Source organism: Eptesicus fuscus, chromosome 12 (genome assembly GCF_027574615.1).
Source record: "Eptesicus fuscus isolate TK198812 chromosome 12, DD_ASM_mEF_20220401, whole genome shotgun sequence".
NCBI classification, from domain to species: domain Eukaryota; kingdom Metazoa; phylum Chordata; class Mammalia; order Chiroptera; family Vespertilionidae; genus Eptesicus; species Eptesicus fuscus.
Genome location: NC_072484.1, coordinates 58,590,092 through 58,615,855, shown reverse-complemented (window position 1 = coordinate 58,615,855; position 25,764 = coordinate 58,590,092). Strand labels below are relative to the sequence as shown.

General features: G+C 44.1%; 1 protein-coding gene across 5 annotated transcripts in view; it reads left to right on the top strand.

Moving 5' to 3' along the window:
• EPB41L3 (erythrocyte membrane protein band 4.1 like 3) overlaps positions 1-25,764 on the top strand; it is a 98,641-nt gene that overhangs the window by 8,455 nt on the left and 64,422 nt on the right. For all 5 annotated transcript variants that reach the window (XM_054723996.1, XM_054723993.1, XM_054723995.1 and 2 more), the window contains exon 3: positions 5,602-5,799. In XM_054723996.1, the coding sequence (XP_054579971.1) occupies positions 5,602-5,799 (198 nt within the window). The remainder of the gene's footprint in view (positions 1-5,601; positions 5,800-25,764) is intronic.

Sequence of the window (25,764 nt, the reverse complement as noted above, 5' to 3'; positions counted from 1 at the left end):
TTTTCAGGGTCTGGTCTGACCTTGGTCTCTTAGCACTAGCGGGAACTATGAGGGCTCATCTGCTTCGCCCCTTCTGGTCCTAGGCAAATGAAAATTTACTTTAAGGCTTTCAGTGAATGACATTCCACAACCTTGCTTGGTAACTCCTCCATTTGATTGAAGCTCTTAAACTCACACTGAAAGCTGGACAGCAGGTTATTGGTTTTATCTGGGTTTACAGAAAGGCTAGACACCACACTGCCAGCTTTAATTATGCTCTTGATTTTTTTTTATTTAAATTTTAATTTTTTAAAAATTCTTTATTGTTTAAAGTATTACATATAGAATTACATAGGTCTCCTTTTTCCCCCATTGACCTCTCCCCAGCCACTCCCACCCCCCAGCACATGCCCCCACCCCCCTAGTGTCTGTGTCCATTGGTTATGCTTATATGCATGCATACAAGTTCTTTGGTTGATCTCTTACCCCTCTTCCACTCCCCTGCCTCCCCTCTGAAGTTTGATGGTCTGTTTGATGCTTCTCTGTCTCTGGATCTGTTTTTGTTCATCAGTTTATGTTGTTCATTATATTCCACAAATGAGTGAGATCATGTGATATTTATCTTTCTCTGACTGGCTTATTTTGCTTAGCATAATCCTCTCCAGGTCCATCCATGCTGTTGCAAATGATAAGAGTACTTTCTTTTTTATAGCATACTAGAGGCCCGGTGCACAAAATTCATGCACAGGTAGGGTCCCTAGGCCTGGCCGGTGATCACGGCCAATCAGGGTCTTCCGGCTGCTCGCCGGGGCCTTCCTTCTGGTTGCCAACGAGGGGCTCCCTACCCCAGCTGCCAGCCAGGGCCTTCCTTCATTCTGCGCTGCTCCCTGGTGGTCAGCGCACATCATAGCAAGCGATCGAGATACTGGTCTCCCTGTCAAACTCCCAAGGGGACACTTTGTATATTAGCCTTTTATATATATACTAGGGGCCTGGTGCATGAAATTCATGCACTGGGGGGGGGGGCGGGATCCCTCAGCCCAGCCTTCCTCCTCTCACATACTGGGAGCCCTCAGGGGATGTCCTACTGATGGCTTAGGCCCACTCCCTTTGTGGAAGGTGACTGGGCTGATCAGGGGAAGGCACCAGCCCCATCACCCCACTGCTGCAGCCACTGCCAGTCACCACAACCACCAAGGTGTTTTCATCAACACAGACTGCAGTCCCTTCACCATGAAAAAATGACAACTTTCTTTAGGCATTTTCAAGATGTGTCTTTCATAGGCTATGACATTTCTTTCTTTTTTTTTTTTTTTCTCACCTGAGGATATGTTTCCATTGATTTTTAGAGAATGTGAAAGAGAAAGGGAGAGACAGAGAAAACATCAAAGTGAGATGTTTGCCTCCTGCATGAACCCTGACCTGGGTCCCAGCCAGGGAGGAGCCTGCAACCTAGGTACATGCCCTTGATCAGAATTGAACCCAGACCTTGCGGTTGGCAGGCCGAGGCTCTATCCACTGAGCCAAACCAGCTAGGGCAGGATATGACATTTCTTAGCCCCTCCAGCAGCGGACCTTCGTTTTTTTCTCCAGGAGTGTGGTAGAAAAACCCCTTTTTAGATTCTTATTACCCAAGTTACTAAGAATATTACCAGTGGCATACAGGGAGCTTTGCCAATGAGCGATCAGAAAAGGTGTTTCCTTTAGTTCACACTGATCGCCAGCTCCGCCCCTGCCCAGGCCTAAAGCCTTTGGCCGAGGCTTTAGGCCTGGGCAGGGGCCCCCCAGCTCCCTCCGATCGTGGCTCCCTCTGATCACTGGCTCCCTCTGATCACTGGCTCCCTCCTATTGCTGGCTCCCTCTCCCTCCGATCACTGGCTCCCTCTGATCGCTGACTTCCTCTCCCTCAAATGGCTGGCTCCCTTTCCCTCTGATTCCTGGCTCCCTCTTCCTCCGATCGCTGGCTCCCTCTGATCCCTGGCTCCCTCTGATCACTGGCTCCCTCTCCCTCCGATCTCTGGCTCTCTCTGATCCCTGGCTCCCTCTGATCACTGGCTCCCTTTCCCTCTGATCCCTGGCTCCCTCTGATCCCTGGCTCCCTCTGATCGCTGGCTCCCTCTGATCGCTGGCTCCCTCTCCCTCCGATCTCTGGCTCTCTCTGATCCCTGGCTCCCTCTCCCTCCGATCACTGGCTCCCTCTGATCGCTGACTTCCTCTCCCTTCAATGGCTGGCTCCCTTTCCCTCTGATCCCTGGCTCCCTCTTCCTCCGATCGCTGGCTCCCTCTCCCTCCGATCTCTGGCTCTCTCTGATCCCTGGCTCCCTCTGATCGCTGGCTCCCTCTCCCTCCGATCACTGGCTCCCTCTCCCTCCGATCACTGGATCCGCCCCTGCCCAGGCCTAAAGCCTCTGTCCCAGGCTTTAGGCCTGGGCAGGGGCCCCCAGCTCCCTCCGATCATTGACCGAGGCTTTAGGCCTGGGCAGGGGCCCCCCAGCTCCCTCCGATCATTGGCCAAGGCTTTAGGCCTGGGCAGGGGCCCCCCAGCTCCCTCCGATCATTGGCCGAGGCTTTAGGCCTGGGCAGGGGCCCCCTCGGCTCCAATCACAGGCTCGGCCCTGCCCAGGAGCCCCCTGGCTCAGGCCCCTCCCAGGCTGTTCAGGGCCCACACAGGGCCTACCTTGGAGTGACCTGAGTGCCGAGGATGTTCCCTGGACCGAGGCCGCTGGGCGCCTACATATGCAAATTAACCACCATCTTTGTTGGGTTAATTTGCATACTCACTCTGATTGGCTGTGGGCATAGTGAAGGTACGGTCAATTTACATGTTTGTCTATTATTAGGTAAGACTAGAGGCCCGGTGTACAAAAATTCATGCACTTGGGGGGGGGCAGTTCCTCAGCCCAGCCTGGCCCCTCTCACGGTCCGGGAGCCCTCAGGAGATGTCCCGGGGGGAGCGGGCCTAAGCCGCAGTCTGGCCTCCCTCTGTGGGAGGTGACCAGGCCGGTCAGGAGAAGGTGCTGCCCCCATCACCCCGCCGCTGCTGCCACTGCCGGCCACTGCAGCTGCCTGCCCTCGGCCCTCACAGCCGTGGCAGCTTTGTCCGGAAGGACATTCGGCTGTCTGGTCTAATTAGCATATTATGCTTTCATTATTATAGATAGATGCTCTTGATTTTTATTCAAGCTGAGGGGTTAGAGCTATTTTGGTTTTTCTCAGGAGTCACGCTAACCCTAATGTTACCAGCTACTCTGAGTGGATGTTCAGGTCAGTCTCTTTCCCTTCCCTATATACATCTATATTTTTAACTCTGACATACTAGACATTTTGGTTGTCACGTGTAATGTGACTATTTCTTTTACAAGTTTCCATATAAAATATAAAGCATGGCTTACACCTTGGACTTGAATGCATCCATGTTTAAATTTATTTGGCTTAAAGCATCAGACCTGGAATCCACATGGTTTAGAGTGCTGGCTCATGTGTGCTAAGGAAATCTAGAGTGTCCCCTGCAAATGATGTACTTTTCATAGGTAGATGTATATGTGTCAGGCTAGACATTCTAGACCATGTGAGAGAAGAAGTCACCATGTTAGTGAAATTCTTTGGAAGGCACAGCACATTTTTATAACATTAAGCGAAAGTGTATGTTTACAACCTGATTATTTCTTTTCCCATCTTTTTTAAGTTTTGCTTTTAAATAATATTGAGAATAGCATTTATTTTCATGTTCTATAAATAGATGCCCTCTCTGATCCAAAATGTTTTGTGATAAAGGTTATTCTTCCAACTTGTTAAACAAAATCTCAGAAGTCAGAGAAAAGGGAACCTTGAGCCCGGCATGAGTTGCCGCTGCCCATTGCTGCCCAGGTAGCAAGCCTGGCGGGGTTCCTTAGAGTTTAGGAGAGGCCTGCCTATGGGGAAAGAAGAGAGGGAGGGGGAGGGAAAGGCTCAGGTGCGCTCCTGGGAGCTAGAGTGCTCCTGGGACCTTTGTTTTGAGGGGTTTAAAAGGCTAGGAGTTTAGGGGAGGTCTTAGGGGAGGATCTCAATAGAATATTCATCAGTTTTATGCTGATGTGCCAAAATTAGATTCCCTTAACTTCATCTGTCCTTGGGTATGATTGACACAAATGGCACTAATTGGATTTCTGCCATCTATCTCCCTGAAGAGGGTGATTTAAGCTATCTACCCTCTGGTTGGGGAGGAGAAAGGCAAACCATTTACTCTTAAGTGTCCTTGGCTTAGGGAAGATAGGATTTACTAGATGGCTGCAGACTGCTTGTTTAACTGTCTGTCTCAGGTTCCCTATTCCGCTTGTCCTGGCTTACTAGCCTGTTGCAGTTCCTTTGCTCAGCAAATGGTGTTTGTTTGTTTGTGTTTGTTTGTTTGTTTGTCCTTTAGAACTTCTCAAGACTTTGCCTTGAATTCCTGGGCAAGGTAGTGGAGGAAAGGACTGTATTTGTAATCTTCTGAAACACAAGATGCCATCGAAAAAGCAGGAATCTATACCTAAAATCTGAAGTAAAGATGGGGAAAATAACTTTGTGATGATATTAGAGTGTTGTAAAATTGTAGAGGCTAATAAAGAAGAAACGTTGAAATGATAGACTGTCAGTACTGTCTTCACTCTCAGCTGTGGGTGTACTCTTAGCTACTGGGACGATGGTATGTTCGTGAGAGAGGAAATTTCACTTATTCATGGGGCCTAAACTGAATTTTGGAAGGTACTTTTCTTTGGACCGTCAGTGTATATTTGGAGGCCGGTGGAGCAGTAGTCTGGCCCATGAGTTGAATTTGCACTAATACCATTGGTGGTCATTTAATTGATAGATAAGGGGTATAAAAGGAGTAGAGAGCAGTGCACAGAGAGATTCCAAGGAGAGAGATTCCAGGGAGAATTTTATTGTTAACCTAAGACATCCTCTGCCGTTCTGAGTCTGGCCTGGACTAGACTGTTGTGATTTGAAAGCAGGTTAATGCTTTGGGGCAGATTTTCTCTGTTCTTATGCTGGCTCATTACAATGAGGGGAAGTGGATTTGGGGGATTACTTTGTGATGAATCTCAGTGCTGCTGGCTCCATCGAATTGATTTAGAGCTAAAGCAAATATTTTTAACAGTTGTAGACTTACAGAGACAATGAATGCTTGAAGTTCTGTAGGTCTTAAAGTTATAAGATAGCTTGTATGTATATTTGGTAGTTATGGGTCTTAGAATATAGAAGGGTCCAATGAATGGAGAAAACTAAATACAATAGGTAAAATCTAGATGATTTTTTTTAAAGACCAATACTATCCAAGGCCTTTTAAAAACGCAGGATTCTGCTTGCTTTCCTTCTTTGCTTAATGAAGTCTCAATGGCATTTATTTGCTCAGTCTTCAAAGTACAGCCTTGAGTCGAGCTGAAATAAGGCCCTACTGGTGCATCTCAACGGCAAAAAGTTACTTAGGTAAAATTGTTAGCATTATAAATGTCAATATTTATATCCTTTCCTGGTATCCTAATTCAGGTGTCTCTCACCCCTTAGGAAATAGGAATGCCTGACTCTGAAGGGTTCTGGTACTGCCTGAGCAATGCAGTATTTATTCCCTGTCCTGCAATGAGAACTATTCATTGTTCTTCACAGGTCACTGACAGGGAACGGGAATTTGCTGCTGGGGCTGCAAAACAGCTCGAATATCAGCAACTGGAAGACGATAAACTCTCCCAGAAATCATATAGCAGTAAACTCTCTCGATCTCCACTCAAGATTGTCAAAAAGCCGAAAAGCATGCAGTGCAAAGTGATACTTCTAGACGGCTCAGAGTATACCTGTGATGTGGAGGTAAGTGTCTATTTTTAAACTTTCTTGCCCCAGATACCGAGAGCTGGGGAATGTTGGCATAATACACACATGATGCCTCTTTTATTTTTTCAAAATTCTGGAAAAACACTCAGACCTCGTTTCTAAATACAAAATTGTTTCCAAAGTTTCTAGCAGGGATCAGATTACTAAAAATACTTTTATAATGTCCCCCAAATGTTACAATCAAAAGAAAAATGTGGTCTTTAAAAAAAAACAAAAAACATCTCCAACACTTTCCATGATAGGGAAAACAAATTGGAGGCCTTGAAAATCAAGTTTTCTTTTATATCCTAGCTATGAGCTATCATTTAAGTGAATTTGGCCTTTTCTATTTGAATATTTTATGGCCACGTCAGTTGTTTAACGATAGAAACTTGGAGATGTCTGTACCGAGGCGCGGTGGGGTGGTTTGAACTGTGGGTGTCTTTTTCCTGCTGAGAGAACGAGTCATCTGTAAAACGTGCATTGTGGTGGGCATTGCAGCCTGAGTGTTCTTTTGGCCAAGAAACCAGATTCCTCTCAGAGAATGGACAGTTGAATGACATTTGTCTGAGGTGTTTAGTGAGCCCAGGTTAACGGACCACAAGAAAGCCTGTCCATCACTGTGAAGATGGGTGATCGCTGAATTCTCCAAATATCATGGAGAGTGCATGTAGGGCATGTACTCAAGGTGTAAGAGCAAGTCTCTGTGGCATCTTCTGCCGGGAGGGAGCAGTTTGCTCTTTTAGCAAGGTGATTCCATTTCAGAGTTAATGTTTTCATTCCCTGAGCTCATCCCTCCTGCCTCCAGGCCCCTGCCCTTTGTCACAGGGCGATAGTACCCACCTCTCTACACCAGCCCCTCCCACCACGTGCTCACACAGTTCCTCTCCTCAGCGGGGTGTGCGAGGGCTGCTCCCGGCTCATGGGCAGTGCACCCTGTGGGTTCCACATTTCTGTTCCTCTCTCCTCATGACACAAACAGCACCGAGCTCACCTGACATCCCATGTCCCACACTCACTTATCTCTGCTTTCTCTGTCTATAGCCCCTGTATCATTCCTGTTAGATTTTGCATAAGACATTCATGGACTCAATGGTTTTCTTGGAACAGAAAATTCAAATCCATTTCATGTTGATAATGTCAGTAAGGGTGCAAATGGAGTTGGGTTACTAAATTACTACAGATTGCAGGAACATAGGAAATGTATGTATATTTTGAAAATAAATTATTGGATCTAAAGTTATTTAGTCTATTATATATTTATAGAATTTTTGTCATTGTATAACTTGACAAATATTGGTGGGTTGCTATGGGGAGTAAAATATGTGTTTCAAGTACCCTACCTAAGATTGCCATGCTCATATCCATTTCTTGCATTTTCCTGGCTTTGATTTTGACTAAAATCTTAGTCCAATGTGTTTATTTATTGATTTGGATGATTATTCTGGAAATGGGGAGATACAATGATATACTCCTACCTGTGTTTTGCTATGAAGCTTAATGGACTTTGGTCACCTTGAAAGAGGTTGTATTTTTCCATTGTGGATTCACTTTCTGGAAAAATTGATCCAAGTCAAGAGAAGCTTTTTTTTGTTAATTTCAAGGAGAGTCTTTCAATTGATTCCATTATACAGTATAATGGAATGAATAGGGTTACTTGGCAACCCTCTAGTCATAGCTACAAGAGTTTTCTAAAGAAGAGTTTGTAGTGTTTTGTGTGGGGAGAATAAATGCCTCAGGACTGACCAAGGTATATGTAATGTTTATCATACTGCTAAATTTAATTTATATCCAAATTTATTTTTAGGTCCTTTATGTTTTCGAGTACAGAATTTTCATTTTGTAATTAACTTGGGACACCATTCAGTATTGCTTTTACTGTCAATGTGAGTGTTTGGAGTGGCAGGGCAATGTTGATCAGTTACTTTCCTTTATAAAAAAGTATTTTTATGAATTTGACATTCTTAAAAGTGACATTTTTCTGTCACAAAAACCTTTGCCAGCAGAATGTTTTCAGTTTTACAACAGACTTCAGTAGTAGGAAAAAGACATGCTCACTGCTGGAGATGGAGAAGTTTGGACATGGTAAAGCGAAACGGATTTATTTGTAGCTAACCAGTTGAATAAGAAAAATGGCTGTGAATCAGTGGCCTGGTTCTCAAGGTGGGAATAAGGCACCACTTGAAAAACATATTCAAATACCTCTTGTCTTTAGATACAAACTGGGAACGTAAATCCTTGGCTGGGAAGGTGCACAGGGTGTGATAGGTACACAGACCGTTAAAAAACTTTATCCTGGGAAATATGTCCTTCAGTCTTTGGTCTCCATTAAAATAAGTATTTTATCAAAGTCTTGGATGAAGGCACCAAAAGAAAAACTGTTTAAGTGACACGAACCAGCTGTCAGACGTGACGGTGCGATCCCAGGCTGCTTCTGGAAGTGTAGTGTTTGGTTTACTGACGGCGGTGGGTCCCTGGCTCCCTATGCTGCAGAGGCCCCATCGTGGTGTCTTGTTTCGTTCACACGTGATAGGGATTCTCCAAATCCACCACATCGGGGTGCGAAATGGAATCGTTCACTAGTAACCCACAATTCCTTAAACTTTCTGAACCTAAGTTTCCTCACCAGAGAAGTGGGAGTGAGCCCAGTCCGTGCGGCTCAGTGCTTGAGCTTTGAGCCGTGTACCAAGGGGTCGCTGGTTCCATTCTCAGTCAGGGCACGTGCCCAGATTCAGACTTGGTGCCCAGCAGGGGGCATGCAGGAGGCAGCCAATCCATGTTGATGTTTCTCTCTCATGGATGTTTCTGTCTGTTTCTCCTTCTCCCTTTATCTCTCTCTCTCTAAAAAGAAAAAAAATATATTTTTAATATCCTATCTAATAAAAGGGTAATATGCAAATTAATCATCACACCATCACAAAGATGGCGGCACCTAGTCCTCTTAGCCCCACCAGAGTCCCCCAGTCCTGGGGTGGGGGGCGGCCGCTGAGAGCAGGCAGCGTGAGCGGCCTGGCGGAATGCTTGCTTCGTCACTGCGGCAACAAGGCAAGAGTTCTGCACCCGGCCGCAGATGGGCCTCTGGGCTGCAGAGAGCCTCTGGGCAGTGGGCGCAGAGCGACCAGGCCCTGCAGAGAGCCACTGGCACATGGATTCGTATGCAGGGCTACTAGTATAAATATATTAAATAATTTATATTTATAAAATATATTTAAATATATATTTTTTTTCTTTTTAAAGAAAAGGAGGGGTAAAAGTATTTGCCTCAAAAAGGCATTATTGAGAAGATTAAAGCTAGTACTTTACAGGAACACTATATGAGATGTAGCATATTCTTGATAAATGGTAGCCTTTAATTCACAATAATAAAAACAGTGAATTCCGATTTGAGTGTGTTCAGCAGAGTATTATAGGATGATGAGGGATCTCCAGAGGGCCCAGGTTCTGGAGTAAATAGAAACGGTGGCGTTCACTCCAACAAGCATTTCTTTATACCAGGCGTCCTCAAACTACGGCCTGCGGGCCACATGCGGGTGTTTTTGCCATTTTGTTTTTTTACTTCAAAATAAGATATGTGCAGTGTGCATAGGAATTTGTTCATAGTTTTTTCTTAAACTATAGTCCGGCCCTCCAACGGTCTGAGGGACAGTGAACTGGCCCCCTGTTTAAAAAGTTTGAGGACCCCTGCTTTATACCATCCAAAGATGCTACTAAGGAACGTTTTCAAATTTCCTTCTAGCAGTAGGCTGAGATCATTGTGGTATTCAATATTTGTCCATTTGAGAGACCTCTTCCCAAATAATTTTTCAAATGCTTAGTCTTGATTATCTAAAATATAAAAGATCTTATTATGAGTAAAATACAAGGAAAGATCTTATAAGTAATTTGATACATACGTTTGGGAAGTATTTGCATGCTACCAGGTTTTCATGTATGCCAACAAAATCATTAATACTGTCATTCCCTTATTATTATTATCATCTTAATTTTATCTTTATTGTTGAAAGTATTACAGATGTCCCCCCCTCCTTTTTTCCCATTGGAACCCTCCACCCCACACACACCCCTCCCAGGCCTTCACCACACTATTGTCTGTGTCCATGGACTATGCATATATGCATATAAGTTCCTCAGTTAATCTCTCCCCACTTACCCCCCCACCACCACCCTTATTATTTTTATTGGCCATTAAAGAACACAAGCAACTTTCTGTAGCCAGTTTGTTGTCATTGTTGCTATATATTTCTTGGACATAAATTTTAAAAGAGAAAATAAAGAAAATATACCCCAAGTCACGCACAATAGAGGAAATAGTGCTCATCACATTTATTTTAGTCCCATTGTTTCTGTGTTCAATGGACTGATTTGAGTCTAACTAATTAGCAAACATCATATTTGCTAATGACCATCCAATTAGAAATTATTTGGGTGCCACTCTAATCTAGTCTGATTTGGTTTTAGGAAAATAAGTCAAATATGATCTGAATTTTGAGTTCATATTTTATAGTATAGGTTTGCTACTGCATATAGAAAATGTTCAAGCCATTTTTGGTGTGGTTTTGGTTTGTCCTCCACAAAGAACCGGATTGGTGGAGGAGTCCGAAGCATGATTGGAAAAGTGGCAGATGGCTCATTGTGCAGGTGTTCCCCACAAGGGCTCTCCCAGCCTTGTGTCTCCATGCATGTGACCTCAGTTTACTCTTCTTATGTGTGATTCAGTAGTGAGGGAGACCTAGTGCTTGAGACTCAGGTAAATCCACATGGAGTAGCACCCAAGGGAAAGATGCTAATGAGTCAGCCACAGTCAGAGAGAGATTTATATCCAGATTGGGGCAATTCAAAAAGAGCTGCTTAAGTCCAGAGTCTGATGGGTTTGAAGCATTCCTGTCATAAAAGCCTTCCCCCCAGGTTTGGCCCTGTGCAGAGGCTGGCTGGTTGAATGAGCTCCAGGCCTGAGACCATTCAGGGTCCTGCAGAATATCCCAGAATCTGGAGTTAGCCAGAAACTGTGGAGGTCACTCCCAGAAGCATTTCTTAATAACCATACAGAGATGCTTCTGAGGACTCAGGGAGGGTACGGAATTTATGGCATTAGGTCCTAAATGTGCTTTGGTCACCTCCTAACTACCGGCCAGGAAGGGATATTAAAAACATTTCCAAATGCTTTGTCTTGCCCATAATTGAATTAACGTCTAAATCTATTGTACCATTTTATATATTCCACTTACTGGGATTCGGTTGGGAAAACAAATTCAGTGTCTGAATTTTCCAACATCTATAGATGTTACATGATTAAAATGCCTTACAATCCCTTTGGAAGTTCTTGACTAGACAGCAAAAAGAATGGCCATAATCCATAAAGTTGTTTAGAGGACTTGTTGCCTTTCATAGATTACTAGAGGCCCGGTGCACGAATTTTTTTCATGCACTCAGCAGCGGGTGGGGGTGTCCCTCAGCCCGGCCTGCACCCTCTTGCAATCCAGGAGCCTTCAGGGTCCTAAGCCACAGTCAGGCGCGGCCAGCCCCGCCCCCCTATCGCCCCTTCGCCACTGCCCATCACGGCTGCCAGTCGACGCTGCCGGCTCCCCGCCCCCATCACCCCTTTGCTACCGCCGCCGGTTGCCGCTGCTGCCCCCTGATCGCCGTCCCCTCCCTCTGCCCACTGGCATCCACCTTGGCTGGCCTGGCACTGCTTCACTTGCCAGCCCCAGCCCCCCGCCGACCAGTCGTTCCGCAGTTCGGTTGTTTTGCCTATTAGGCTTTTATTATAATTGTCTGGACAGAGTGGCTTAGTTGGTTGAGCATCATCCTGTGCACCAAAAGGTTGCCTGTTAGATTCCCAGTCAGCACATACCTGGTTTGGGATTCGATCCCAGTTGGAGTGGGTATGGAAGTCAACCCATCAGTTTTTCTCTCTCACATCGTTGTTTCTCTCTTTGTTTCTCTTCCTTCCCCTTTCTAAGTATATTCTTAGGAGAAGATTAAAATTAATTAATAATAATTATTAAAAAATACGGATTTTTTTTTCCAAACCAGTACAAGTATTGTTCACTCAACAACTACATGAGTGTCAGAGCTTTTGGTTCTGTCATAATGTAAATTCTGATTTAATCTCTCAATGGGTCTCTGCTTAGCTGACGTCAGTTTTCAAGTTTAAAGTATTACATCATACTGTCTGTCGTGCTGTAGCCGAATGGCCCCATATAACAGCAGCAGCAGCTTTTCTGCTTAAACACCGAAGCCCCTGGGGACTCCCAAGGCGGGAACAGTTTTAATTAACTTGGTTTCCTAGTGTAATGACTGGTGCAGCCATAGGAACAGTTACACCCAAGGACTGTTAACATGCACCTTCTCATTTACCTTACATAGTTAGCACTGAGAGTAGAACTTGGAAACAATACTTTGTATTTTGAGTAGGAAGAGGAAAACAGCTGGAGAGAGAACACGGAAGCTCTTCCAAGTGGTGTATGTAACCGTGTTCGAAGCGTGGCTCAGCTCTGACCTTAGTATGGAATGATTTTAAGCAAGAGCTACAGTTATAACCTAGTCCAGCTCAATGCAGAAAGGCTAATAATATAACCTGGAGATCCTAGCCATCCCTCCTGGAGAGAAACAGTTTTCATGTACACTGATCCCCTTCACCGCCCCTACCCCCCAATTTTCCTGATCAATTGCAAGTTCATTTTGTAATTACAGCATTTCCCCCCAGGAAAGACAGGTTATAATTTTCAAGATTGTAGTTCATCTCCCCTTAGTTAGCATTTAAATTAATGCCTTTCTTTCCACAGAAGTACTCTTGGCCCTTCAGGAAGTTTGGGAAGCAGTCTACTGGTATGAGCCCCAAGATTAGAAAACCTTCTCATAGATAGGTAATAAGCTGGGAAGATTTCCAAATGGTGGATAGTCTCTTGAATTTCATACAGTTTTTTTTGTTACCTTCAATTTCAGAGGCTGGAGGGTTGGTTTGTTTTTTTTACCTTGGCTCCAAATTCCGAGGCCTGTGAGAGCACCTGTGACCTCTTTTTTACTAGAGATGAAATCTGGTAAATGACATGTTCTTAGAATTCGAGGAGAACATGAGCTCTAGTTTAGTTCCCCCAACATGTGTGTGGTGTGGGGTGGGGTGGCGCACATGCCTCTAGTAAAATACAGTAGTAGGCTCAGGGAAGACTGGGGTACAGTATGAAATTGAAGGCCCTATTATAGGGACATGGTAAAATATTTACAGAAACTCGCTTTCCTACGACTACTGGCAAGCACACATCGGCTGATCTGTCTAGAGAGGAAGTGCACATAGACAGGCAGTGATTAGCTTTAGGACTTGGCTGGCACATCTGCCTCATGGCCCAGTGTCCAACTGGCACGTGAAGAGAGGTGAATATGTGCTCTTAATTTGAAAAACATTTTTAAGGTAAAAGGAGATGTAAAACTGCATTTAGGAATGCCTTTGGTGGTTTTACTATTCCTATGGCCATGTTAACTTTTATAGCAGAGGAAGAAGGGGAAATCTGTCATAGCGGTATTTCAGTCCAGTCTTCTCTGCTGTTTGGATTACGGCAATTAAATAATTCAGTAGGAGATGGAAAAATGGATGATGAGGAATAGAGAAGGGGAAACTCTGCTAAAAGGTTATACAGTGAAATTCAATAGCTGCCTTTCTTCTTTTTGTTGGTAACACGTATGCCATGGCTAATATGAAATGGCAATAAATTAATAAATTACAGCAGCCAGTTTGGGCACTGATTTCAAGGCTAATGTAGTTAGTTTTCAATGCAAGCTTCATCTAAGGCTATCGCTACATAAAAAGGGTATTGTTAATCATTCTTGCCAAGGTTTTGTTTTTTTTAAATATTTTCTCTTTAAGTTTTAATATCAGACAGACATTCTCAGAGTGTCAATAAACAGAGGGCCATTTTAAAACTAAATTAATTTAAAAATTAGATTCAGCTCTGACAAATTTTAACTTTCTTAAATAGCCGGGCACTTCTGCTAAGAAATTTGTCCTGTCAGCTCGTGTACTGTGCTATTCACAATATTAAGGTTCTTTAAGAGAAAATAATGGAACTGTTGGACTCAATTTTACCATGAATCCATTCACCAGTAGTGGAACCAGCATTAAGGTTTTCCATTAAAAGGATAACTCGCACCCTGGCCGGGTGGGTCAGTTGGCTAGAGCATCATCCTGTACACTGAAAGGTGGCAGGTTCGATCCCTGGTTGGGGCGCATGCTGGAAGCAACAGATGGATGTTTCTCTCTTACATAAATTTCTCTCTCTCCCTCTCTTTCTTTCTCCCCCCCCCCCCCCCCTGCTTTTCTCTCTCTAAAAAAAAAAAATTAATAAAAACATATCCTCGGGTGAGGATTTTTTTAAAAAGGATCACTCGTATGGAGACTTTTAAAAATGTGTTTATGAAACTTACAATGTATAGCTACCCTAACAGTTGCATATCTGAACATCTATGGAAATATCATTAATCCAGTCCGAATGGAGGATTGTTGTATAGGAAGTAGGTTTTCCCAGTTGTCTCTATAAAGAATTGAATTTTGAGCTTAAGAATCTGGAATGTTGGGAGGCAGTGTGTCACACTAGCTCCAGCCTGGGTGGCATCTTGGCTTTGCCATTCCCTGAAGTCCTCAGTTTCCTCATCTGTCACCTGGTTGTTGACAGTGGTACAGAGTGAATGTAAATGTTTATTTGTGCCAGGACCCTGTTGGCTGACAGTGGCTAGCAAATTTGAAAGGTTCCCTAACTTTGCGGAACTTCCATCCCATAAAGCAGGAAGTATAGTTTTCTAGGCCTTGTCTGGAAGAATATAAATATAAACTATTTTATAGAGTGGTGGTTTAACATAAAAAATTCATAACCTTCATATTGCTTATAGATTTGCTTTTATCCTTCAGTAGGTAAAGGTATAAATAAACTGTATAAACAGTCTAGACAGTGGGTTATTATTCAGTATTATAAAGACATAGAGGAATCTTAAATGCACGTCACTAGTGAAAGAAGCCACTCTGAAGGGCTACCTACCTTATGATTTCAACTAGATGGTATTTTGGAAAAGGCAAATCTATAGAGACAGGAAAAAAGGTCCGTGGTTGCCAGGATTGGGGAGAGGGGAGGATGAATAAGTGGAGCACAGAGGATTTTTAGGGCAGAGAAACTACTCCATGGGATACCATAATGGTAGATGTATATCATACATTTCTCCAAACCCAGTGAGCCCTCATGTAAACTGTACACTTTGGGTGATTATGATGTGACATCAAGTGTACCACTCTGGTGGGGCCTGCTTACAATGGAGAAGCTGTGTGTGTGAGGGTGGGGGGCATATGGGAAATTTCTTTACCTTCCCCTCAAATTTACTGCAAACCTACAACTGCTCTAAAAATACTGTTTTAAATAATAACAAACCATGGGATCATAGACTCCACACTATTTAAAGATAAGATTTGCTCTTATCACCTAATGATAAATTAGACACTGGAAAGTATTTCTTATTCTGAGAAAATGAATTTCATCTTAACTCTGCATTTCTAGCGGGCGGGGTGGGGGGACGAGATGTGTGTACATGGCTAAGAATAGTATCCGTGTTTTCACATCAGGTAATCATTAATTTGGCAGTTTGGGAAATGCTAAATGATTTTTTAAAAATACAAACAGGAAGTAACTGTGCTTGTATTTAAGAGTTAAGCCCCAATTTTACCTAGAAGCTTTTTAGGATTGAGCAACAGACTTGGAAAATAGGAATTTGCTTTTTATCTCTCACTGCCTGGCTTCAGCCTGCAGAGATTAGACAGAAGATGCAGCTAATGTTCTATTGCTTTTATGTCAGAAACCAGTGGGTGTTTAACAAGCCTGAATATGTTCTGAAAAAAATGACATTCCATTTCTGGCCCTTAGTGCTGGTCTGTTATCCTGAACTGGTTCACCTTTTATGGCAAATAAGGAGTTGGTGTTCCTTGGTTTCAGTAGTGAACTCCCTCAAGTTCTGTAGGGAAGTCTATTAGAGGAGGGGGCTGGTGAAGTCACCCTGCTTTTCCCTTCTTTAGTCCTGTTGGAAGTCAGCACGAAGCATGTTTCTAGTTCCACTTAGTCTCAACTTTCTGTATTTTGTGAATTCTTACCTAGTAACTCTATTTTTTTTTTAAATATATGTTATTGATTTCAGAGAGGAAGGGAGAGGGAGAGAGATAGAAACATCAATGATAAGAGAGAATCATCGTTTGGTTGCCCCGTGCACGCCCCCCACTGGGAATTGAGCCTGCAACCCCGGGCATGTGCCCTGGACCGGAATCGAACCCTGGACCCTTCAGTCCACATGCCAATGTTCTGTCCACTGAGCCAAACCAGCCACGGCTAAGTAGTTTATTTGAAGAGGCTTCTTTCCTGTTCAGTTGTACTTTCAGTGTCTAAAAATGCAGGTCACTATATGTGCACTGTAGGATATGGGAATCTTTTGCCTCTTATCATATTAGGGGCTCTGTGGCATGCTAAGTTTTAATAACATAACTAGGGACACAACAAAAGCAGCTAGGAAGAAGAAAAGAGGTGGAAACCTACCCAGCCCGCTTCCTTTTCGTGTTGGGACTGATCCTCTACTATGGTAGAGAATTTCTCTTGCCTGGAGAAATTGGGAGTGGCCGTTGGAAGCACAGTTCTGCATTCTTCTTTTCTCTTTGAGGATCCAGGCTTTGACACAGGGCTGATATCTAAAAAGCAGATCTTTAGATGGTTGTAAAAACCTCCTTTAGGAGGAAAAATTCCTCAACAATGGTTCATGTTGTTAAAAATGGTGAGCACAGGTCACTATTTAGCAGGTAGATTTTCATTATTGGAAAACGTTGGCTGACTGTTCCTGTGGTGGTATTTAAGGGAAACTATAATCAAATGGTAGTCACGTATTTTATTTATTTTTAAAATTATGGAATAATTCTAATCCTACTCAGGATATTTACATAATTCTGTTGAAATATTGGGCAGATGAGGAGCAGTGCAAAGTAAGCATGGCGTGTGGAAACATCTGGGGCAGAGGAGACAGATGAAGCTGGAAAGGAAGGCACGGAAGACTTAGGAAGGATGGGTTAGACGTGCTAGCAAGGTTGGATGTTGTTTGGATATATTGATTTTCTGTTGCTGTTTAACAAATTACCATAAACTTAGCGACTTAAAACACATTTGTCATCTCACATTTTTTCAGCTGGTCCTCTGCTCTGGGTCTCAAAGCAGAAATCAAGTAGTTCACCAGCTGTACCTCCTCTGGAGGCTAGATTAGGGAAAGATCCACCTTCGTACCCCTTGGGGCAGAAGGCAGATTTCATTTCCTCCTGGTAGCCGGACTGAGGTGCCACTGTCTTGCTGGCTGCTGGCTGGGGGCCACTGTTGGGTCCTTGGGGCGAGGCACCCTCTGTTACGGTAACGAAGACCCTCCCTCACCTTGGATCCCTCTGCCTTCCTTCTAATCTCTCGACTTCCGCTACCAGCTGCTTTTTAAAGGAGCTCTCGTGATTGGGTCAGGCCCTGATCATGTCCCTATGTTAAGGTCAGCGGTGCCAGCTAGTAACCTAATCACAGGAGTAAGAGCCTCTCTGACCGCAGTTTCAGGGATTATGCAGGCTGTGTGTGTACATCAGGGTGGCAGGAAATCTTGGGCATCTTAGGATTCTGCCTGTCACAGTAGGTGAGGCATGCTGCTGAGGGGCTCTACGTGGGGCAGTTGCTTGGCCATTTGTGTTTTTAAAACATGCTTCTATGCAATTGAAGAGGAAGAGACTTGAAACTGGGACACTAACTGGCTCTATGGTGATGAACCAGGCAAGAGATGCTGAATGGACTTGATTAATTGGGTGTGTGGGGAGGATGCTTATAGGTTGTGATAAGAGACAGTAAGTGATAATGACTTCCAAATTTCTGGATTGAGTGACTGCATGGGCAGATGTAGGATACAAGAAGAAAAGTTTATGGGGGAAGATAATGAATTAACTCAAACCAATTGAAATGGAAGTGCCTGGAATATGAAAGTAGCCATCTACCATGCAATTGGATAAGTTGCTCAGTGTTTGGAAGGTCAGGCTGGTGACTTTGTGGGAGCCATTATCTTTTATAGTAATTCAAATATGGGATTAATGAAACTGTGTACATAGTTAATGAATGAGTGAGAAGAAAAGAACACTAATAGTGGAGTTCTGGGCAATACTAACATTTAAAGTTGGGAGTGTGGAGTGCTTTGTCAAACTCCCCCACCCCACCCTCAGGTTTTTCCATACTCCCAACCCCTGACCCTTTTTGACAGTATCCCCAGCTTAATAACTGGGTTTGCCTGACCCCTTAGGGAAATTACAGTAGTAATTATAGTTGAGTAAGTCTCCTTCAAACAATTCAAAGAGAGAGTCTACATAGAAAAGCATTCCCAGCATCATTTTCTTTTCTTTTTGTTTTAATCTTCACCCAAGGATATAGTTTTATTGATTTTAAAGAGAGAAGAGAGAGAGAGAAAAACATTGATGTGAGCGAGAAACATCAATCGGTTGCCCCCTGTACCCGCCCAGACAGGGAATGGAACCGGAAACCTAAGTATGTGCCCTGACCAGGAGTCGAACCTGCACTCTTTTGGTGTGCGGGACAATGCTCCAACCAATTGAGCCACCCAGCCAGGACCCAGCATCATTTTCAAATGCCATTAAGATATTACACTATGTGGTGTAGGGAGCTGGAGATTGTATAAGGTACCATCCATTGAGAAATAATTGTTATCATTAATTGTGATTGATTCTTGTGCTCCAGTTCATTGCCAATTCTGCTTTTATTTCTTTAATCAGGCTTTTTGCTGTTTTTTTGTCCATTAGAATTTCAGTTGCACAAAGTGATAAGAATCATAACATTATATTACATTTTTTTATTGAGGTCACATTGATTAATAACACTATATAAATTTCAGGTGTACAACATCGTAACATGACATCTGTGTACTCTATTGTGCGCTCACCACCAAAAGTCTAGTTTCCTTTTCATTACCTTATATTTGACCTCCTTCACCCTCCTACCACCTTCCCCTCTGGTAGCCGCCATTCTGTGGTCTGTGTTATAAGTTTGTTTTTTGTTTTGTGAGTTGGTTATTTTTTGTTTTATATTCCACATATGAGTGAAATTTTTTTTTTCCTTTTCCATCTGACTTACTAGCATAATACCCTCAAGATCCAACTGTGTTGTCACAAATGGCAATATTTCATCTTTTTTTTATGGTTGAGTAATGTTCCATCATATATATGTACCACATCTTTATCCAATCATCTGTCGATGGACACTTATGTTATTTCCATGTCTTGGGCTATTATAAATAACTAGAGGCCTGGTGCACAGATTCGTGCACTGGTGGTGTCCCTCAGCCTGGCCTGTGCCCTCTCACAATCTGGGATGCCTCAGGGGATGTCAGGGGATGTTGGACTGCTGCCTTGGCTCAGTAGCGTGCTGCCGTGGAGGCGGGAGAGGCTCGCAGTGCCGCAGCTGTGCTCGCCAGCCGTGAGCCCAGCGTCTGGCGCCCATCAATCAACTGAGTGGCACTCCCACTGTGGGAGCGCACTGACCACCAGGGGGCAGCTCCTGCATTGAGTGTCTACCCCCTGGTGGTCAGTGCGCATCATAGCGACCAGTCAAACAGTCGTTCGGTAGCTTAGGCTTTTATATATATAGATAGATGCTGCAATGAACATAGGGGTACCTATACCTTTCGAATGTGTTTTCATGTTCTTCAGATAAATACCCAGAAGAAGGATTGCTGGGTCATATGGTATTCCTGTTCCTAATTTTTAAGTAATCTCCATACTGTTTTCCAGAATAGCTGCAACAATTCAAGAATGATTAATCCCTGACTTCTTTGAACAACTTAAGAATGTTAGGAGTAGTGATACATTAGCATATAGTATATTTGTGATTTTAAAGGTACTATGATTATACTCTACACAGTGAAGGAGTGGCGTTATAGAAAATTTTCTTAAAATTTTTATCTTGAATTTGAAAACAATAAACCCCTTATGATAGTCACCAGTGGTTTTCCAGTTTGGGGCTGTGGTAATGCCCTACTCTTCATTCAGGTTGTACCCCTTCCTCCTGGTTCAGGGCAAAAGGGCATCTAGTGTTTAGCGCTTGATTGGTTCCTTCTTTATAGCAGAGAAGCAAAGGATTCCTTCCCTCCTCAATTGTGTGGGTTGTGTTGACAGCTGATGCACTTGAAGCTTTTATTTGTTTCTTCTAGAAGAGGTCACGGATTTCAAGTTGTGGGAGCTTTTCGTTGGAACACATACCATTTCCATCAATAACATTAACTTCTTATAACTTGTGGGGGGTTTTTCCTGGTCAGACAACTATTACAGGCATTTTGTTCCTAGATAAATGGAATTTACTTCTTCCTAGTGTCTCTCCTGCCAAGATTGCCCTATTTTGTTAGTTGCTTAGTGACTGTTTCCTGCAATCAATGTCCAGGATATCTCTGCAAATGGCAAATTAAAGTGGCCAGATGAGATATTAATTCATGAAATGCTGGGATCAGTGGAGGTTTCTTTTCGTCAACAGATAAAGCATCTTTGCTGCGTGGGAATGTATTTGTTCCATGTGACCGACAGCTGTGTTTAACTGGTATGTGCACTTGGAGTCCATTTTCTCATAAGGGCGGAAGAAAATCCTATCTCTAAGTCCTGTTTACACTTAGGAATGCTTCTATAGGAATGCGTGATGGTGTGCAGATGTACAGCCAGCACAAGGAAGTGGTTCTTATGATGGTGCTTGGAAAACTAGAAGGAATAAAGAGACTTGTTATTTCTTATGGAATGCCATGGTGACAGCACATAAAGTCACTAAAAAGCCACTGCATTCTTTAGGGAAATGCCATTAGCCTGAGCCTATAAAGCACATGAATGGCTTTAGATGATTACCCCAAGCAAAATGCTTCAGTTATTCCTTTAGAAAAAATACTATGCAGAACATCATGACTTGCAGATAGTACAATGGTCAAGAATTCATCATCGTAAGAAAAAAACACAAAACACAAAAATTATGAATATAATTTGTTTCAAAAATACATTTTATTTTATCTTGGGGCTTCTATTATTAATACCCCACCATGTTCTAACAGGGATAGAAGGTATTTTACGTAAATATATTTAATCTATCCTATAAAATAAAAGGGTAATATGAAAATCAACTGAACGATGGAATGACTGGTCACTATGATGCACACTGACCACCAGGGAGCAGATGCTCAACTCAGAAGCTGCCCCCTGGTGGTCAGTGCGCTCCCACAGGGGGAGCGTCACTCAGCCACAAGCTACGGTAGCGAGAGCCTCTCCAGCCTCTGGGGCAGTGCTAAAGATGTCTGACATCTCGTAAGGGCTCCAGGACTGCTAAAGGGCACAGGCCAGGCTGAAGGACCCCGCCACCTCCCCTCAAGTGCACCAATGTCGTGTACTGAACTTCTAGTCCTATCTAATAAAAGAGAAATATGCAAATTGACCTCCACTACACCAACAAGCCATGCCCACCAGCCAATAAGGAGCAAGTATGCAAATTAACCCAACCAAGATGGCTGTGGCCACGGAGCCAGCAGGAGGCTTGGGTTTCCCCGGCAATGGAGGAAGCCAAACTTTCCGCCTGCCCTGGCAGGCCCAGGCCTCTGCTCAAGGCTACAAAGTTTCAATTATAGAAGATAAATAAATCCCAGATCTCAGGGCCTCCGCTTGGGTCGCTGGGGGGTGTGGCCGGCCTGAAAACCACCACAGGCCCCTCACCCAGGCCGCCCCATGCCCCAAGGGAACCCCCACCCTGATCCGGGACACCCTTCAGGGCAAACCAGCCAGGCCTCTATCCTATCTAATAAAAGAGTAATATGCAAATTGACTATCACTCCAACATACAAGGTGGCTACCCCCATGTGGACACAAGATGGCCGCCACAAGATGGCCAGCAGGGGAGGGCAGTTGGGAAGGACCAGGCCTGCAGGGAAGGGCAGTTGGGGGGGGACCCAGGCCTGCAGGGGAGAGCAGTTGGGGGGACCAGGCCTGCAGGGGAGGGCAGTTAGGGGCAAACAGGCTGGCAGGGGAGCAATTAGGCATCAATCAGGCTGGCAGGGGAGTGGTTAGGGGGTGATCAGGCTGGCAGGCAGAAGCGGTTAGGGGCAATCAGGAAGGCAGGCGAGCAGTTGGGAGCCAGCAGTCCTGGATTGTGAGAGGGATATCTGACTGCCTGTTTAGGCCCGATCCTACCTGGATTGGAGATGGTGCAGGCTGGGCTGAGGGACACCCCCTCGTGCACAAATTTCATGCACCGGACCTCTAGTATATATATAAAAGCCTAAGCGACTGTTATGACTGGATGACAGCTATGATGCACACTGACCACCAGGGGGCAGACGCTCAATGCAGGAGCTGCCCCTGGTGGTCAGTGCACTCCTGCAGCCAACCTCCCACAGCCAGCCAACTTCCTATAGTCCCTCCCCCTGGCCTGCCAACCTCCCATGATCCCTCCCCATGGCTGGCTGCCCTGATCAGCCCCTTGGCCCTGATCACCAGCCAGGCTGAGGGACCCCACCCATGCATGAATTCGTTCACCAGGCCTGTAGTATAATGAGAAGAAAGTAAGAGCAGGACCAAGAAAAACAAAGAAAGAAGCAGGAATGATTTGAGACCACAAAGCTTGTGTTATGAGCACTGTAGCAGGCACTGAGGAGGAAACCTCACTCAGAGTCCACACAATAAAAACTCCCACTTGTTCAAAAGAAGCACATTTATCCCAGGTCTAGTCGTTTGAGAGAAACGGTCTTCTGCAGCTTTCTTCTGACTTACCCAGGAGCATCAGGAGCCGCCACCAGGGAAGTTGCAGTGACTGTGATTTCTCTCCGTCAGACCTTTAATAAGCATTAAGTAATGATTTGTCAGATTGAGATTATGTTCCTCGTTAAGTATTTTAGATGCACAGCTTTTTATGTTGTCATTCTAATGGGGAGCTATATTTTTTAGTAGTAGAAGTTGTGATGATATTGACATTTAGTAGTAGAGGTAGTGATGATACTGACACCTCAGGAGAAGTGAGGATTTTACAAGAACAAAGAGAGAAAGGGTGAGGTGAGGGACGGAGAAAGAGAACATCATCTCCCACCATCCACGAGGTGCCTGAGGGTGACGTTAAGATGCACCTCCTGTACTCCTCAAGATAACCTCAAAGCAAAACATACGCCTAACCCCGCCTGGGTTGCTCAGTAGGTTGGAGCGTTGTCCTATACACCGAAAGGTATTCCCAGTCAGGGCATGTACCTAGGTTGTGGGTTCAATCCCCGGTCGGGGCTCGTACAGGACACAACTGAACAATGTTTCTCTCTCACATCTGTTTCTCTTCTCTCTCTCTCTCTCTCTCTCTCTCTCTCTCTCTCTCTCTCTCTCTCTCTCTCTTCCTCTCTCAATCAATAAAAGCATGTCCTTGGGTAAGGATTAAAAATTATAATAATAATAAAAATATGCCTAGATAGTAAATGAATTCATTTTCTTTACAAGATTATTAACTGTAAGTAAGCCCATTAAATATTGTGACTGCTACAAAAATATTAATTCAGTTTTAGAAAGGCTTTTAACTAGCAGAACCAATTGCACACTTGATAATTAATTCTCCAATCTGCTATCCACATGTTTATCTTTCTATTTCCTGTAGTTAAGGAAGAGGAAATATTTTTCCTGCTTATCCAGGAGTTTTAAATAAAAATTTATAAAGAGAATCCAAGTGACATTCATCAAAAGACAGGCCCCCCTGGCCAGTGTGGCTCGGTTGTTAGGTGTCATCCCGTGCTCCAGGAGGTTGCTGGTTCGATTTCCACTCAGGGCACATGAGTGGGTTTTGGGCTCATCCCCAGTAGGGGATGTGCAGGAGGCAGCCGATCATGTTGGGGTCTCACATCAATGCTTCTCTTTCTCCCTCCCTCACCTCACCCTTTCTCTCTCTCTCAAAATCCATTTTAAAAAGACAGACCTACTAAGCAGGTGGTGTGAAGATGCAGCTCTGGTGACACCTTGGAGATCAGGCTGCTCTAATGCAGTTTAGCAGAGGGAGGTCCTTAAACCCCATGGTCCGCTTTATGTGTGCCATTTCAATATGACGGCTGTATCTGTGGGTATCAAATGAAAGTAATGGAGTACAGCCATGGTTCAAGACCACTTGACCCTTGAGGACGACCTGGGAAATTTTTCAGCAAGTTAATCTGCAACATTGGAGGTAGAATTTTAAAAACGAATAGGTCTTTTATTTGTGGAAATAAAATATTGTTTTCTTGCAGAAATGGAGTGTGTGTGTGTGTGTGGGGGGGGGGGGGAGTCCAACATTCTAGATCTGGCCAGAGCAGATTATACTCATGTGGTAGAAAAATACAAACTTGTTATGAACAAATTTCAAAGGTCAGGGCAGTTTTTGAAGAGTTTTGAAACAGGAAATCAACCTCAGATGCATTTACTTTAGTTTGATTTTCTTTCCTATTTAAAAAATAATAATAATCCTCCTCTATGCCAGGCACCGTGGGACATGCTGGGAATCTAAGGGTGAGCTTAAACTGCTTACCTGAGAGGCTAACATTAACATTACTCAAATCATCATACCAACCCTTATAAAATTGCCACCATGACAGGTGCAGAGCAGGAACTGTAAAAACAGCCCCTGGGATTTGACCTAGTCCCAGAGGTCACGGGTGGAATCCTGAGGAAGGGGTGCTGGAGTAGAGATCTAAAGGACGGATAGGTTCCCTGGCCAGTGTGGCTCAGTTGGTTGAGCACCTTCCCATGCAGCAAAAAGATTGCAGGCTCCTTCCCCGGTAGGGGGCTGGCAGGAGGCAGTCGGTCGATATTCTGTTCTCACATCAATGCTTCTCTTTCTCTCTCCCTCTCCCTTCCTCTCTCTACAATATTTTTAAAAAATAAAATAAAGGATTCGCAGGAGGACTATTCCAGGATGTGAAAATCGCAGGTGCAGGAGGAAGCCTGGGGCGAGAGGGGCTGAAGGAAGCAGGAAGGCTGAATGATGGAGTGCAGAGAGCAAGGGTGGGTACTGTGGTGGGGGAGACTGATGAAGAAGCAAGCAGGGCCTCCCAGGCCATGAGGGGAGCTTACCACACTCACACGGGCCATCTCTGTCCCAGAGCGGCTCTCATTACTAACTCTGATGGCCACATACTCGTCTTCCCATGGACTTACTCCCTCTGGGAATTTTTTTTTAACATGAAAACAAAAGGTAAAGTAAATTTGATACATTTTTGAGGGTGACTGTCTTGGAATTTCACTTCACATCCTACCAGGCATCCTAGATCTAGGCATTTTGCTTCCGCTCCACAGTCCTGGCTAAACCAGGTGAGAGCAGGCAGGACTGGTTATAGGACCAACATTCAAAGAAGGGGGATCAGCATCACCTGAGTCCCTAGGAACGTTGGAAAGTCCCCGGGTCCTGGATCTCCCGATTCAACCTTGAGCACAAGTAAGCTCCAGGAAAGATAGTGGCTCTCTTGATAGCATAAGAAAAAGCAGAATAATCTGAATAAATATGTGGTATTTTTCTTTTTGCTTGAATAGAATGTTTTAAGTTTTCCTGTAAATCAAAGAATGCTGCCGAAACCGGTTTGGCTCAGTGGATAGAGCGTCGGCCTGCGGACTGAAGGGTCCCGGGTTCGATTCCGGTCAAGGGCATGTACCTTGGTTGCGGGCACATCCCCAGTATAGGGGGTGTGCAGGAGGCAGCTGATCGGTGTTTCTCTCTCATCGATGTTTCTAACTCTCTATCCCTCTCTCTTCCTCTCTGTAAAAAATCAATAAAATATATTTTTTTAAAAAAAGAATGCTATCGTTGAGTATTAGGTCAAATGGCTGTACCTACTTTAAAAGCAATTTGTCTTCTTAATTCAGTTTGCCTTATCGTTTCAATTTTTTAATGTAATTTGCTACCATTTCTA